Source organism: Rhinatrema bivittatum, chromosome 2 (assembly GCF_901001135.1).
Source record: "Rhinatrema bivittatum chromosome 2, aRhiBiv1.1, whole genome shotgun sequence".
Lineage (NCBI taxonomy): Eukaryota > Metazoa > Chordata > Amphibia > Gymnophiona > Rhinatrematidae > Rhinatrema > Rhinatrema bivittatum.
In genome coordinates, this window is record NC_042616.1 from 416868785 (window position 1) to 416885725 (window position 16941).

The window sequence follows — 16941 nt, forward strand, 5'->3', positions numbered from 1 at the left end:
GCAGGTGTGTCACGTGCTCCCGGTCTCTCCCGCTGCTCTTCTTTCCCTGCTGCCGTTGCCACTGGGCTATCAGCACGTTCAAGCTCAGTGGGAACGGCAGTAGTGCTAGATTCTAGCAGCTAGAAGAAGCTGTGGCACCCGCGGCTGGCCTTTTCTTCTTCCTGTGCCTGGCCCCCCCCGTGACCTGGAACAGGAAATGATACACAAAGCGGTGCGCGGGAAGGAGAAAGGCCGTGCCGCATGGAAAAGTAGCAGCGGCGGCAGCAGCATCAGCCCCCGAGCAATCAAAGCAGACGGTAATCGGGAAAGGAGACAGCAGCATGAGCCTCCCGCGGCTGATGGGATTCTTCTTTCTTGGCCTTCGGGGGCTGGAGGAGGAGGCTGCTGCAGCTACCATTTGTGCTCGGGGGGGGGGGGGGGGGAGAGGAAGTGATTGAGAGAAAGAGAGAGAAGCAGCCAGCCAGCCTGTGTGAAAGTGAGAAAATGTGTGCGTGATTGAGAGTCTGAGTGTAAGTGAGAGAATGTATTTGATTGAGAGCATGTGGGTGATTGAGAGAAACTGGTCAGAGAGCTGATGTGTGTATATATGTGAGAGACAATGAAAGTGACTGCTCAGAGAGATGACTGATGTGTATGTGAGTGTGAGAGAGAGAAAAAGCATGGAAGTGAGAAATCTGGGTATGTGCGAAAGCATGGGAGTAAGAAGCCTGATTATGTGAGAGAGAGCATGGGAGTGGGAAGCCTGTGTGTGTGTACGTGCATGAGAGAGACTGGTTGGTAAGGTGACGGTGTGTGTGAGAGAAAGAGACTGGTGTGTGTGAATGTGAGAAAAAGAATGTGATTCAGGGAATGAGAAGCCTGTGCATGTGGAGAGTGAGCATGGAAATGAGAGAGAGACTGGTGTGTGTTTGTGTGTGTGTGTGTGTGTAACAGAGAGAAAGTGAAAGTGATTATGGAAATGAGAAGCCTGTGCATGTGAAGAGAGTGAGCATGGGAGTGAGAAACCTGGGTGTGTGTGAGACACAGCATGGGAGAGCCTGCATATCTGAAAGAGAACATGGGAGTGGGAAGCCTGTGTGTGTGTATGCATGAGAGAGATCAGGTAACTGGTGTGTGTTTGTGTGTGTGTGAGAGAGAAAGAAAGTGATTATGGGAATGAGAAGCCTGTGCATGTGAAGAGTGAGCATGGGAGTAAGAAACCTGGGTGCGTGTGAGACACAGCATGGGAGTGAGAAGCCTGTATATCTGAAAGAGAACATGGGAGTGGGAAGCCTGTGTGTGTGTGTGAGAGAGAGAGAGAGAAAGAAAGAAAGAAAGTGATTATGGGAATGAGAAGCCTGTGCATGTGCAGAGAACAAGCATGGGAGTGAGAGACTGGTGAGTGTGTGTGAGAGAGACAGAGAAAGTGATTATGAGAGTGAGAAGCCCATATATGTAAGTAGAACATGGGAGTGGGAAGCCTGTGTGTGTGTGTATGGCATGAGAGAAACTGTTCAGGAAGGTGACTGGTGTGTGTGTCAAAGACTGTTTGGGAAATGATTGGTGTGAGAGAGACAGAAACTGGTCATAGGGGCATGACTGGTATGGGTGTGTGTGAGAGACATGGGCCCTAAGGAAGAGGACCATGAGTATAGAGTTTAGCCACTACTGCTGCTTCTGGTGTGTGCTACGGCCTGCATGGAAGAGGAGTAGGAGAGCTGCTGGAGGGGGGTAAGTAAAGGTGGCTTTTAAAGTTTATTTTTCTTGATTGACTGCCATTTTAATTATTTAATATTATGTGATGTGTCTGCTTTTTTTAAATATTTTATTGGTGATTGGAGAACTTTTAATAGTTTTTGTGAGCTTTTAATTGTTGGATGTTATTCTGTTCATAGCTGTTTTGAAACATTTATTCTGCTTATTAGTATAGTTTTACAATTATTTCTGTGTGGGGATCTATAGCAGCTTGGCTTGTTCTGTTTTCCTAATAGGAGGTGTATTGGTTTTTAGGGCCTGATTTAATATTTGTAGTGTTGCCTTTTCATAGATAGGGTTGCTCCTGTTTGAGTGTATTCCATAATACAGGTGTAACTGTGTGCGGATTAGTTTATGTGCATTACTACAGATCCTGGGAGTATGTTAGGTCGGTTCTGTGTCTGTTACCGAGATGAGATATTTTACTAGCATCTAAGCGTTTGTATCAGTCTTATTTGTTGTGTTTTCTCAAGAGGATATGCATTGATGGTAAACTGCTGTCTTTTCATAAGTAGGGCTATTGAGCCTGGAAGTAGAAGGAGTTTGAGTTGCTGTTACTGAGATGACACCAGAACCAGAATATCTTTTTTGTAGGGTGAGTTGTATGGGGAATGTTGTAATTCTGCTTTACATCCATTATTGTGGGTCAGGGGGGTTCCCATGGATGCAAACTGTACTTTTACATCTAGCCCCGTGATGATCATGGGTTAGTGTGTCATGCATGTGAGAACCATCTGTCAGGTGTGTCCCAACAGAAAAAAGGTTGAGAACCACTGCCCTACAGTGACCTCAGCCTGCCAGTATTCTCTTCAAAAGCAACTGTGGACAGACTAGCAAACAACTTGATTAAAAACAGGCAACCATAACTGTACTCAACCAACAAGAAACACTGAACTCAAGTAAGAACGCAGGTACCCCAATCTAAGGAATGGATGGACACTTACCAGTAATCCTTTCTTGCTGTGGACATCGACCAAGCAAGATCTTCTATCATTCACACAATGGCTAAACTCCCTGGTCTCAAAACTTAAAGTTACAATGAATTACCATACAGAGCAGATACCTTTTTTTGGATATTTTAATTTATAAAAAAGGATCACAAACTTAAGACCTCGATTTATAAAAAAAACAACTATTGTTGAGCTTTGATAGTTTTCATCCAAGCAGCTTGAAGACAAACTTGCCTGTAGGTCAGGTTTTGTTTTTTTTTTACTACTTAGATTGTATTCGATAAACAAGAATTTATCTTTCATGCACACAAATTATGCACCAGACTCCTACAGCATGGTTATCCAATGATAGTAATCAAACCAGCATACAAATGGACATATAACGCACAGAGAGACTGGTTATTGTTGGATAACCAAAAAACACCGGATAATCAGTTAGTGGGCACATTAAGACATTCACATCTCTCAAAGACAATTACCACTATATTACATCAAAATTGGCATGTTCTAAGCTTACATGCTATCTTTCAGCAGCATGCCCTCACTGCGTACCCCAGAGGATGGAATATAAAATACATGGTGGTCCAATTTATGCTTCCTGCTGACATCACAATGGCAAGTGAAAAGGAACTCGGTCATCATATTTTTCCTTTATAGCCTGTATCTTTGAAGTAATAAGCAAGTGATACCCCTGATGCAGTTTGACGGTTCGAAACATGCGTGTTGTCTTTTCATTCAGTGGGATTATCAACATATCAGAAATACAACAGCTGCCAAATCATGGACTTTGAATAAGATAAGTAAACTAAAATGCTTATAAGGATATTTTAATTTGCATAATAAAAAATGTAAAAAAAAAAATGTGTGACTGATCATTATACATAAAGCAAAGAAGGTAATTACGGGTAATGCTTATTATGAAGGTCAAATGTTTTTCATGTACATTGTTTCAAATAAGATTATTATATTGTTTGAGTGGCTTGTCCAGGCACACTTTCAGTTTATTTATTTTAAAACATTTCTATCCTGTGTCTGCCACAGTTGGAAGCAGGTAACAATAAAAAAAAAGAAAAGGGAAGGGCACTGGCGGAGCCTGGGCGTTCGGGGGGGGCAACAGTTATGCATGTAACTCCGTATTTTAAAAGCAGAGACTGCGGCACACTTAGGCTTGCTATCCACATAACTTTGCTGCTGCTCCAGATGAGGAACAAGTCTGTAGATCTTGGGTTTTAGGGCTTACAGGACAGGGTGAGGGGTCGGGGTCAACTGAGGGGCATGCAGGATGAAGAACCAGAGGGGTCTTGAAGACCTTGATTGTAATTGGGCAAACTGGTAGCCTAACTGAAAAAACTGGGTTGTCCTTTGTGTGAGCATGTTTTACATGCATGCGAAAAAAGCTGGCAAAGTCCTAGGAAAGATACGCAAAGTACGTTTTCTCAAGCAATCTCTTCAGACCAAGTGCATACTGAAATGCAGGAGGGGTAATTTAAAACATACGCGCAAGTGCACACACAATTTAAAATTGCAGTGTATCTCAGCTAGTGCGTGTATTGGCACGCGTGCTTGTTTTAAAATTTGCCTGCAGGTCATTTTTTTTTTTTTTAGGACAATAATAATAATAATAAGAAGAAGAATTAAATAAAAAACTGTAGAGATAGCGAGCAAGAGAAAGGTGGAGTATTGGGGCTATAGGAAGTCTTGTCAGTGTCCTGCAGCGTGAGTGACTTTGACTGTTAGGTTTTTTTTTCTCCTTTTCAGATTGATTAGTGTGCTGCCTGCTTTGCATGTTTCAGCAGCAGAAGTCAAACTATCTATAGCAGTCAGTGTGTGCACTGGAACCAAAGCTTCCGCCATAGATGGCAAAACAGAGAAAACCCTTGTTAAATTGAAAAGCTTAGTCCAGAGTTATGCATGCGGGGTCAGCTGAACATGCTTAAATGTCTTTTCAGTTGCCTAAATCTATGCAAATAAGTTCATATGTGCATAAATTTGGCCACATAAAATAAAAGTCTTCTGAGGGGAAGAGTGTTTCTAGCGACGGGGGAGAAACATACACTCATGACGTGCGTAACTTATGCTATCATTTTGAGACTATTATTATTATTATTTGTACCTTTTCTATACAGACGTTCATGACCAATCATATCACATCGGTTTACATCAAACACATGAGAGATACATCGAACAGTGGGGTGAAAACTTGGTCGGTAACAAGGTATTAACAATTTTGCAATGCCATTTAGAGCATAACAATTAAGAACAAAAACCTAGAGTAACTGGGAAATAGCGAGGCAAGGCTATTTAGGAATGGGTGATAGAAACAAATATAGAATATCAATAAGACAATGTAACTTATAACTTAAGTACCCAGGGTTGTGGGAATGAGAGGGGGTAAGAGGAGAACTGGAGTTGAGAAGGGGGAGGGAGGGAATACTCTGGGAGGGGAGGGAATGAAGGGAGGAGGAGTTAACAGAAGGGAGGGTAGAGGCCTACAAGGGATGAACTAAGGGTAGAACGGGGGGGTGAAGTGAAAAGGGTTGGCAGGAGGGTTAACATCGGGTAGAGGGGGGTTGGGGGGGGGGGAAAGACTGGGTAATCAGGCAGAGCAGTAACGTAGGTCAGGGAGGGTAGGTAGTAAGGTAGGTCGGGGAGACTAATGCATGCAAGTTGTTTTGTGTGTTAATTTATTTATCTGTGTTATTCCACCTTTTCCTAGGAAACACAAAAGGCAGATTACAAAGAAAGATGTGCATTGCAATACATATATATTGTGGGTCAAGGCAGGAGGGGACACGAGAACATAAAACTGGGAAATGAACAGTGCAAAACTGTGCAGGTAAAAAAAAAGCCACAGAAACAAGGAGAAAACACTGTGTAACACAAATATCGAATCAAAAACAAACAGCAGGGTAGATATTAAACAAAACTAATAAAAAAACATTACTTTTATATATAAAGGCATCAAACGAGGAGCTTCACCATAGATATCTTGAGTGAAGCAACCCACTCCATGTCATCATCTGCCAGTCCTTTTTGTTTTTCGTGAATGTGCAATTTTTTTAAAACAACTTTTTAAGAAAGTCACTTCTGGAATAGAAAATGATCTACCAATGGTGCAACAAACACTCTGGTAGATTTTAATACCTACGCGCGCACACACGGACGTGCGATTTTATAACATGCGCGTGCAGGTACACGCATGTTATAAAATTGGGGATTGCTGAGCGCAAGGGGGTGCACAATTGTGCAACTTGCGCACACCGACGCCCGCGGCCATCCCCCATTCCCTACCCCCTAGCTTGACCTTCCTACTCCTTCCCCTAGCCTTCCCGCCCCCCCCAAATTTTTATTTTACCTACCTGGAGGCAGGCACAAGTAGCGCGCGCCAGCACCCTGCTGGCCCACGATCCCAAGGCCCAGAGGCAAATGGCCACTGAGCCGAGGGCCTCTAGCCTCGCCACCCCCCGGACCACCCCACCCCGCACACTCCCCAATGTCCCGGGACATACGCGCGTCCCGGGGATTTATGCACATGACCAGGCCTTTTAAAATAGGCCCGGCGTGCGTAACCTTTTTAAAATCTGGGCCTTAATTCCTAGTATGAAACATATCCAACCATGATGCCCATATCAGTCAGAGAAACAAATTACTTAACTTTTATGAAATATCCAATGTGGCTCCAATATGCAGAAAATCCAACAATCTCAATTATGTTCAAGCACCAGCATGTCCTGTCCTGACATTGATGCTTTGAATGGAATCTTCAACTGTTGACCTGCATCAAAGACCGACAAAACTGAAAAAATACGCTCATGGTTATAACGCTCACATTCAAAATGGTGACAATAATCACATGGTGTATGTCATCCAATGACAAAGTATGTCACCCCAAACGTCAAATGTCCACATGAATGAATAATATTAATTAAAAACTGACCAATCCAGGTCTTGATTTAAACAATGTGGACTGTCAGTTTTTAACATGTAAATCCATTTTTGTTCACAATGGAGTAACTGTAAATCCAAATTGCCTCTCCGAATAGAGGGTTTTATAATATCCAAAATGCCACATGTTAAGGATTCACAAAGATGATTCTGATTGATACAGTGTTGGACAACCGGAGCGGTTAAACGCTTATTCTTCAAACAGCTCCGGTGTTCAGTGATTCTAATGCGGAAAGACTGGGATGTTTTACCAATATACCACTGTCTGCGAGAACACATAATGAAATAAATGACAGACATAGAATTGTAATAAAATGTGTAGTACAATGAAATGGGTTGCCTGTTGGGAAAAAATAATGTAGCGCCAGTAATAGCTTATTGACACGTCACACACATACGCTCACATTTCACAAAGCCCAGATTGACATTGTTTGAAGGGAATGGAGTAAAAATGGCATCATCAGTGACATAAGAACGCACCAAATAATCTTTCAAATTTCAGACACACTTAAAGGCAAACATGGGTGGGTCTTTAAATGTCGAATGCACAGACAACACAGGCCAACACTGCAAAACAGTCTGCCAGACAGCATGAGCTTGAGCTGAGAAAAGAATCACACACAATAATCTCTCAAGGGGTTCCCTCATTTTGGATGACAACAACAATTTGGATTTACAGTTGCTCCATTGTGAACAAACATGGATTTATGAACAAAAATGGATTTACATGTTAAAAAATATCAGGTCACATGGTTTAAATCAAGAAATGGATTGGTCAGTTTTTAATGAATATTATTCATTCATGTGGACACTTGAGTTTGGGGTGACATACTTTGTTATTGGATGACATACACCATGTGATTATTGTCGCCATGTTGAATGTGAGCGTTATAACCATGAGTGTTTATTTTCAGTTTTGTTGGTCTTTGATGCAGGTCTCCTGTTGAAGATTCCATTCAAAGCATCAATGTCAGGACAGGACATGCTGGTACTTGAACATATTTGAGATTGTTGGATTTTCTGCATATTGGAGCCACGTTGGAATTTTCATAAAAGTTAAGTAATTTGTTTCTCTGATTGACATGGGCATCATGACTGGATATGTTTCATTCTAGAAATTAAGGATTCATAATTAAACAGTGAGTATTTGTTGCACCTTTGGTAGATCGTTTTCTATTCCAGAAGTGACTTTCTTAAAAAGTTGTTTTTTTTTTTTAAATTGCACATTCACGAAAAACAAAAAGGACTGGCAGATGATGAAATGGAGTGGGTTGCTTCACTCAAGATATCTATGGTGAAGCTCCACGTTTGATGACTTGATATATAAAAGTAATGTTTTTTAATTAATTCTGTTTAATATCTACACTGCTGGGGTTTTTTTTTTATTAGGTTAAAAAAACCCCAAAAAAACACATGCAGAACTTTGCAGCAAGGCACACTGCAGAAAATGTACCCGTTTCTGCCTACCAAACATGGGGCCTGAGTCACTAAGTATTTTTCCCATAGATACAGAATGGGAGAAAAGCCTTAGGGGTCGATTTGACGCGCGCTTGGTTCCTGGCACACGCACACATGGGCATGCTGATTTTATAAGGAGCGGACTGGGAGGGAACTTTCTTATCCCTAACCCTACTCTTCCTACCTCTTCCCCTCTCCTCCCTGAGCCCTAACCTAACCCTACCTATCCCTAACTTTTTCTTATTTTACTTACTGCTCCTCTGGAGCAGAAGTAATCTGCGCACGGTGGCCGGCTGCTGGCATACACTGTCCCAGCCCAGCCCCCGCCCCACCTATACCACGCCTCCCGGGCCACCCCTTTTCCCTCGGCCAGCACTTCTGCGTGTACTGGGGTTTACGTGTGTGGCCCTTTGAAAATTTACTTGCAGATTTAACATTTAGTAGCACTGTCAATTACTATTGCGGTGATTGCCTAAATGTAAACAACTCCTTGTTTACATTCTATATCATCTTTGCTGGATATTCTGTGGAAATCTGGAAAGCTTACTGGATTTTTTTTTCCCTGGATGGACGAGCTAACATAAAGGCTGATTTATCTACCCACAGTGCATGTTAATGTTTGTCCTTAGTAAATAGCTCCCACTGAAAATAGTGGAAGCTGCGGTAAATAACATGCACTACTGCACATGACACATTGGTAACTAGTCCCTGGCATAACACATACTGTAGATGTCAGCACTTAAGGACTATTTAATTCATCAAATCTGCCCAGTCTACATTGCCATAACCGGTCTTCACTATTTCTTGCCCTAACACCCACTATGCTGAATGATATTTCCCAGCCATCAGCAAGACAAGTTACTGCCTGCAAAGAGGGTCACTCCTTACTCTTTCTGCCAAGACTGTCTGCTGCTCATGCTTAGGTGACCTTCCGTTTCTCCCAGTTACGCCAGAGCACAATCCAAGCCCCTATCCACTGCGCCATGCTAGCTGACCTTGCCACTTCTCCCTGGGAGCTCTCAATGCACAACACATCGCTGCCCCCTGTAAGTTGGGCTTTGTTGGGTTCTCACTTGGACTCTCTATTCTTCTGAGCAAACGGGCAATGCAATTTTTCAAACCGAAACCGAAACTCAGGCTTCCAGTCCCTTTTATCCCACCCTCTCCCATTCCCTTGCTGATGCACACTGGCGGTTTTTGGTTACTTCCAGCTTACCAGCAGAGATATTTCAGACATCCATTGCCTCTCAGTAAGGAACTATAACTCCGAGTAGCCATCTTCAGTTTAAGTTGATCACTCGTGGGTCCCCTTTCCTATTCAGTGATGACAATGCGGTAGCATTCTAGTGATTATCAGGATGGCTGAACTACTGCTGGTACCTCTGGTGATGCTGCTGCTGCTAGTAAATGCTGCTGAAGTGACTGCACTATCCCCCTGAGGAAGAAGCGGTATTCTCCTCATTCCTGATTCTTCTCCTTCTGGCCTGGAGCGCTCCTTTGCGACGGTGATACCGACTGCCCACTCAAAACCTCCCTCGGTTCTTCTTACACCACCTCTGCTCTGTGACAAGTTTTTGTCTGTTTTTTTGAGCAGGCTCCCTAACGGGTGCATCTCTAACCCTGTCATCTGGTCTTTCCGGCGCCCACACAGAGAGAAGCCCTCCCCCCCCCCCCCCCCGGGGGCCGTGCCTGCGAGGCAAGCTTAAGTCACTCACGTTGTGAAGTTGTCCTCCAGGAAACAGCGGTTCCGGAGCAGGCCGGCCCACAGCTGCACCCCGATGATCCCGAAGATGAAGAAAACAAAGAAGCAGAGGAGCAGCACGTTCCCCAGCATGGGCAGCGTGTCCAGGAGCAAGTTCACCAGGATCCGCATGCCTGCGGGGAGAGAAGGGAAGGGCGGGCGGACGACAGGCAGAGCCAAGGGGAGGAAGGCAGAGGACAAGAAAAGGAGACAAGAATTAGGAAAACGTGTGAAAAGAACACATGGTGCTAGAGAGTAAAACACAGTAACCTGAAATAAAGTCACCGAGGTGGCCAATAACCTGCTGTGGAAAACAGATGCAGCTGGACAACACAGAGAGAAGAAACTCATTCTTGGCTGTTGCTGGGGATGAAGAGGCTACCAGATATTCATTTATACCGGCTGCCTTATCTTTTCCTGAGAGCCCCTATATGACAGAAGGCCCTGAGGACAAACGTGACTTCAGTGGTGTATCTCTCTGACTCTTCAGGGGTGGCCAGGTCACATCTGCTAAACTAATAATTTAGAGAGCAAAAGTTGGGCCAGCCTAGTGACCGGTGTTCAGTTTGATCCCCAAGTCAGGTCTTCGCATTTTATGGGTTGGCTGGGGCTGGACCTGCTGCGGAGGACTGTACTGCAATGACTGCACCGAGTCATGGGGGAAGGATAGAGAGATCCAACTTTGAGGAGAGGGGAGGAAATACCCAGTAGTTAAGAAGGAAGGCTCATGGTGCCAGATCCCAGTTCTGGTTTCATCTGAGCTGGAGGAAACTTCCAGTTCAAAAAAGAAAAGCAAACTTTTTGGTTTTCACTCAGTTACTATACAATAAAAAAAAAAAAAAATAGAAATAGCAAGCTAAAGCTGTGTTATACTCATTCTTAAGGAAATACAAATGAGAAATTTCAGAACAGCAACACCCATCCATACAACCCTCCCACACCACAGCAATTTTGTAATGTTTATTTGCTTTATTTATGTGTTCTTAGTAGATCTTAGTTTGTATTCTACTTTATAATAGATTACTGTTCGATATGTTCCATGTAAACCGCCATCCCGGCGATAGTTATCTCTGTTATCTGTGAACCGGAGTGATATGTATATTATACAGGAACTTCCGGTATATAAAAACCAAAAATAAATAAATAAATAAATACTCTTCCTCCACACACACACACACAAAATGCTGGCCCTTACAAAGTAACCACCCAGATGTCAGGAGCTAGAGACATGGAAGACTAACATAAAGTCCAGGGACTGTCCATTGTTTTTTTAACTCACAGCAGTGTTCCTAGTATGGAATGCAGCAGAGCAATGCAGACCCATACAAGCTCCCTCTCTCTCTCTCTCTCACTCACACACACACACACACACACACACACAGACCACACAGGCATTCTTAGCAGAACTAGCTCTTTAACCTTCCATCGCTTTCTTTGTCCCCTCAAGGGTCACACTCTCATTTAAAGCACTTATCCTTCTTCCCCACATCATTGCCTGCCACCCCGCTAAAGTCAAGATCAGGTTGTTGGGTTTTTTTATTATTAGAATAAAGAATTTTCAATCATCTCATACTGCCTGAGATATCTCTAAACCTCCTCCACTCAGAAATCAGAAAACAGAGATCAATTTTCTTCCTTTATTGGTAAAATAGCAGAAGAAATCTTTCAGCTGGCTTTGACTTTCACTTTGAGGGATGTCATCTCACCAGCTGCTGGATCATTCAATTTAAATATTCTAATAGAGTCTCATAAATAATAGGGTGTGAGATTAGTTTCAGACTTTAATATGTTCTGGGTATTATGTAGTTTGGGACTATACATTCTGTATGTTATTATACAGATAGATATGTATTTTTAATGTGTTTATACAACCTTAAATTGTCTAGACATAAGACCAAAGTGAATGGTCAGCGTTTTTTTTTTTAATGTTTTATTCAGACACAGATCAATCACAATTTAAGCATACATTAAGCTAAGCATACATAAAACAGAGACGCCCCCACTGTAGCACTGCAACATGTATATAAAGAGACACATCCAGAAAAGAATCAGCCAAACATACAAATTATCAGTGTGCATTTCTTTACACCATTCCCAGTGGGGTCCTCAGCTCCAAATGTAAGCATCTGAGTCACCTCTGAGTGAATAAGTTATCTTTTCAAGTTCTGCAATATCCTTAAAATGCCCAAACCAAAACTCAGTCTGAGGAGCAGATTTCCAAAAGAATGTAAGAGTAAGCCTTGCCGCATACATTTAGCTGAGTAATCAGCTTAATCTGGTCAGAAGAGACCTCCCAGAATCCCGATAAACATAAAGAAAGTGACATGGAAAAGGCACATCCAGCAACTACAAACTGCCAGAGTGTTTGTGCTAGATCACACATCTACCACATAAGACCATCGGATCCGGCTCGTCCACACCCCCTCCAATCCAGAGGACTGAAGTGGCTGAATTTAGATAAAAAGCAGAGGGCATCTATGGATGTGGTGAAGCACAGGATACATAAAAATAAAAATTTGACTTGAGCATTGCCCTAAATAGATCGCTAGTCACTTGCATTCAGATTGATCTGAAGTTCTTCATTCCATTTTTTGTATAAGGTCAGCAGAGATGTCATCACTAATTCCGTCCTCAAGCAAGGACTTACATAACTAGGACAACAATTTGGGGATAGGTGGTGGCCAACTCAGCAGCCCCTCCAAGTTATTTAATTCAGCCAAGTTACTATCCACTTTCTTCCAACTGTAAAAAAGGTACCTCTGAACTGCAATTATAAATAATGATTATGACAAGGAATATCATGCTTAGCAGATAGATCTGAAAAAGACTTAAAGCCAAATCCCTCCACATCTGTCCTACTGTTTTCAACCCTAGGTTCTGCCAGAGAGCAGTATCTAAGGAATAGATAAAGGCTGACAGAATTGGATTATTACTAAGTGGAGATAATGCAATGATTTTAAAAGGAGACCTGTTTAGATACTTACACATTGATGCCCATATTCTTAAAGCATGGGTGAGGGCCTTTGTTTTTATTTTTTCTTGGATTTTCAGTGTCATAACAAAAGAAAATCAGTGGAAAAATGAATCTTTTTATATCACAGGAGAAAAATCCGTAGAAAATTAATTTTTCTACTGATTTGTTATAACATTGAAATTCCCAGGGAAAAAAACAACTTGAAAATATAGGTCCCTAAGCATGGGTAATAAAAGGGGATCCATCACAAATCCTTATCAGAGGCAACTGGAGAGGTATATTCAGTAGTGCCGGTAAATTAACTCCCCCACAAGCTACAGATGTCCCAATAGCTAGCCAAGGTTGGGGAGGATCAGATCCTAGCCAGCCTCTTAGGCAAAGCCACCTGGCTGCCCAACAATAACATTTTAAATTGAGAAAAGCCATGCTTCCCCGATATTTTGCCTTCTATAAACTACCAAGCTTAATACACGGCTGCATCCAATTCCAAATAAAGCTAGACATATTGCTATTTCATCTACAAAAATCCCTGCAGCTATCTTTCTTGGAAGCAGATAAAGATGATATAGAAGCAGTGGCCTAATGGGGGGGGGGGGGGGGCAGGGGCCAAGGCCCCTAGGCACCAGGCTGTAGGGGGTGCCTGGGGGCAGAAGAGGAGGAGGCCAGCGGTCGCCTAAAGAAGGGGGGGGGGCACTATCAGCTGTGAGATGGGACGTTCCGGAACATGAGGGAAGGTGCATGCAGCCGCCGGTGGAGCCGATTCCACCGGTAGCCAAAAAACAGGGAGAGAGGCCGTGCAGCCACCAGTGTACCTCATCCAATAGCAGCTGAGCAGCGAGAGGGATACGTTCTCTATGCTGATCTCGCGGAGGAAGTGCTAGCCCCACAAATGTTTTATATTGCGGGCCTGCATGGAGGAGGCAGAAGCAGTGACGAGTGATTGGCTCCTCCCCAACAGCGACGCGGTGGCAACAACAGCAGTGGCAGCAGAGGAGCGAGAGGCTCTGCTGGCAAAAAAAAGAGAGGGGGCCTGACTTCAGTGAGTGTATGTGTATGAATGGGAGCTTATGCGAGTGTGTGGCTGAACTGGTGCCTGCCTCGGGGTCTTTGTATGTGTGTGTGTGTGTGTGTGTGTGTGTGATTATGAATGGATGCCTGCCTAGGAGTCTCTGTGTGTGTGAGAATGAATGGGAGTCTGCCTGGGGGTCTGTGTGGGTGAGAGCCTGTGTTTGTATGTGGAATGGGGGGGAGTAAGAGCTCTTATTGGGAGGGGGTAGAGGGTCTTAGAGCCTGTGTATGATAGTGTGGGTGGTGTGTATATGAACATGCATGTAGGTGTATGTGACAGTGTATGTGTGAGAGAAAATGAACATGTGAGTGTATATGAGAGAGAGGATGGCGTTTGTGTGTCTCCCTAGCCCCCTAATCCTAGACAATCTCAGGGTGATTGGAAATCAAGAGTTCCCAAGTATGGACAGCAGGGGCTTTTTTTAAAAATCGTTAATAGTTTTAATTATTGGGTGTTATTTGATTTGTGTGCTGTTTTGAAATATTTTATTAGTAATGAGAAATTTTAAAAAAATGTATATGCCTTTAATTAATAGAAGTTATTCTATTTATCAGTAGTTTTAAAATATTCTTTAATTAGTTATAATTGATACTTTATGTTTCTTGATTTTATTTGTTTTATGAAGAATAAGAACATAAGAACATAAGAAATTGCCATGCTGGGTCAGACCAAGGGTCCATCAAGCCCAGCATCCTGTTTCCAACAGTGGCCAATCCAGGCCATAAGAACCTGGCAAGTACCCAAAAACCAAGAAGATCCCATGCTACTGATGCAATTAATAGCAGTGGCTATTAGCTAAGTAAACTTGATTAATTGCAGTTAATGGACTTCTCCTCCAAGAACTTATCCAAACTTTTTTAAACCCAGCTTCACTAACCGCACTAACCACATCCTCTGGCAACAAATTCCAGAGCTTTATTCTGCATTGAGTGAAAAAGAATTTTCTCTGATTAGTCTTAAATGTGCTACTTGCTAATTTCATGGAAAGCCCCCTGGTCCTTCTATTATCTGAAAGTGTAAATAACCGATTCACATCTACTCGTTTAAGCCCTCTCATGATTTTAAACACCTCTATCATATCCCCCCCTCAGCTGTCTCTTCTCCAAGCTGAACAGCCCCAACTTCTTCAGCCTTTCCTCATAGGGGAGCTGTTCTATTCCTTTTATCATTTTGGTCGCTCTTCTCTGTACTTTCTCCATCGCAACTATATCTTTTTTGAGATGCGGTGACCAGAATTATACACAGTATTCAAGGTGCGGTCTCACCATGGAGCGATACAGAGGCATTATGACATTTTCCGTTTTATTAACCATTCCCTTCCTAATAATTCCTAACATTCTGTTTGCTTTTTTGACTGCTCCAGTACACTGAGCCAACGATTTCAAAGTATTATCCACTATAATGCCTAGATCTTTTTCCTGGGTGGTAGCTCCTAATATGGAACCTAACATTGTGAAACTACAGCAAGGGTTATTTTTCCCTATATGAAACACCTTGCACTTGTCCACATTATATTTCATCTGCCATTTGGATGCCCAATCTTCCAGTCTTGCAAGGTCCTCCTGTAATGTATCACAGTCTGCTTGTGATTTAATTTTGTATCATCCGCAAATTTGATAACCTCACTGTCGTATTCCTTTCCAGATCATTTATAAATGTATTGAAAAGCACTCGTCCAAGTACAGATCCCTGAGGCACTCCACTGTTTACCCTCTTCCACTGAGAAAATTGACTATTTAATCCTACTCTCTGTTTCCTGTCTTTTAACCAGTTTGTAATCCACAAAAGGACATCACCTCCTATCCCATGACTTTTTAGTTTTCTTAGAAGCCTCTCACTGTACATATGTTTTGAGTTCGTACTTTGTTGCAGTTTATCATGTTTGTTGAATGTTCCCCTGTAAGTTCTTTGTCAACCTGTTTTAATGTATGCCGCCCTTGAGGCGACAGTTCAGTTCTATGTAAACCGGTGCGATATGTATTTTATACAGGAACATCGGTATATAAAAATTAAAAATAAATAAATAAATAAATGAGGGACTTTGTCAAACGCATTCTGAAAATCCAAACATACTACATCTACTGACTCACCTTTATCCACGTTTATTAACCCCTTCAAAACAATGAAGCAGATTTGTGAGGCAAGACTTGCCTTGGGTAAATCCATGATGACTGTGTTCCATTAAACCATGTTTTTCTATATGCTCTGTGATTTTGATCTTTAGAATAGTTTCCACTGTTTTTCCCAGCACTGAACTTAGGCTCACTGGTTTATAGTTTCCCGGATCACCCCTGGAGACCTTTTTAAATATTGGGGTTACATTGGCCACCCTTCAGTCTTCAGGTGCAATGAATGATTTTAATGATTGGTTACAAATTTTAACTAATAGATCTGAAATTTCATTTTTGGGTTCCTTCTATCACCCTAATAGATGAGAAAGCCAAACCAGTTTTTCATATTGTTCTTTACTTTCTGAATGGCTGGGGCAAAATTCTTCTCTGAACAACTCTAGTGTTTGGAGAAGAATTTTGCCTGCCTCTGAGCCCTCCCTCTAGACCCTCTTTCCCTTGAAGCCTTCACCCCCCCCCCCCTGCCTGCTCCTCTCATCTCATGCCCCTCCCCCCCTTTTCCTTCAGTGACCCAACCTTCCCTGCCGAGAACTCTGTGCCCTCTCTTTCTCTTTTCCCCCTTCATTATTTAGTAATCTCTTCATATTATGCCCTTTTTTTGTTGTAATTATCATGCTGAATTGTTGTAATTAGTTTCAGTTTTTTAATTTGCCTTTTGATTTTGTTTATTCTTTCTTTCTTCTCAAACCTGCACTCTCGTTGCCCAGTTGGCTTTGTTTTTCCCCTCCCCCATCTCCTTGTTTTAATGTATTTTCCGCTCATTTTGTTAAAATGTGAACCGGCATGATGTCTCGCACTAATGCCGGTATATAAAAGCTATTAAATAAAATAAAATAAATAAATAGTGCTTTGTTATTGAAGTCCATGGAGATGAATGACTTGGCTGGGAGGGCGCAGTGATCTTAAGCGACACCTTCACAAAGCAGGGAAGTTGTTAAAGT

The 16941-nt window shown here is 42.5% G+C and overlaps 1 protein-coding gene across 1 annotated transcript in view; it reads right to left on the reverse strand.

Moving 5' to 3' along the window:
- Positions 1-16941, reverse strand: part of CACNA1I (calcium voltage-gated channel subunit alpha1 I) — a 592517-nt gene that overhangs the window by 401893 nt on the left and 173683 nt on the right. The window contains 1 exon segment of the mRNA XM_029587119.1: positions 9803-9962. Coding sequence (XP_029442979.1) covers positions 9803-9962 — 160 coding nt within the window.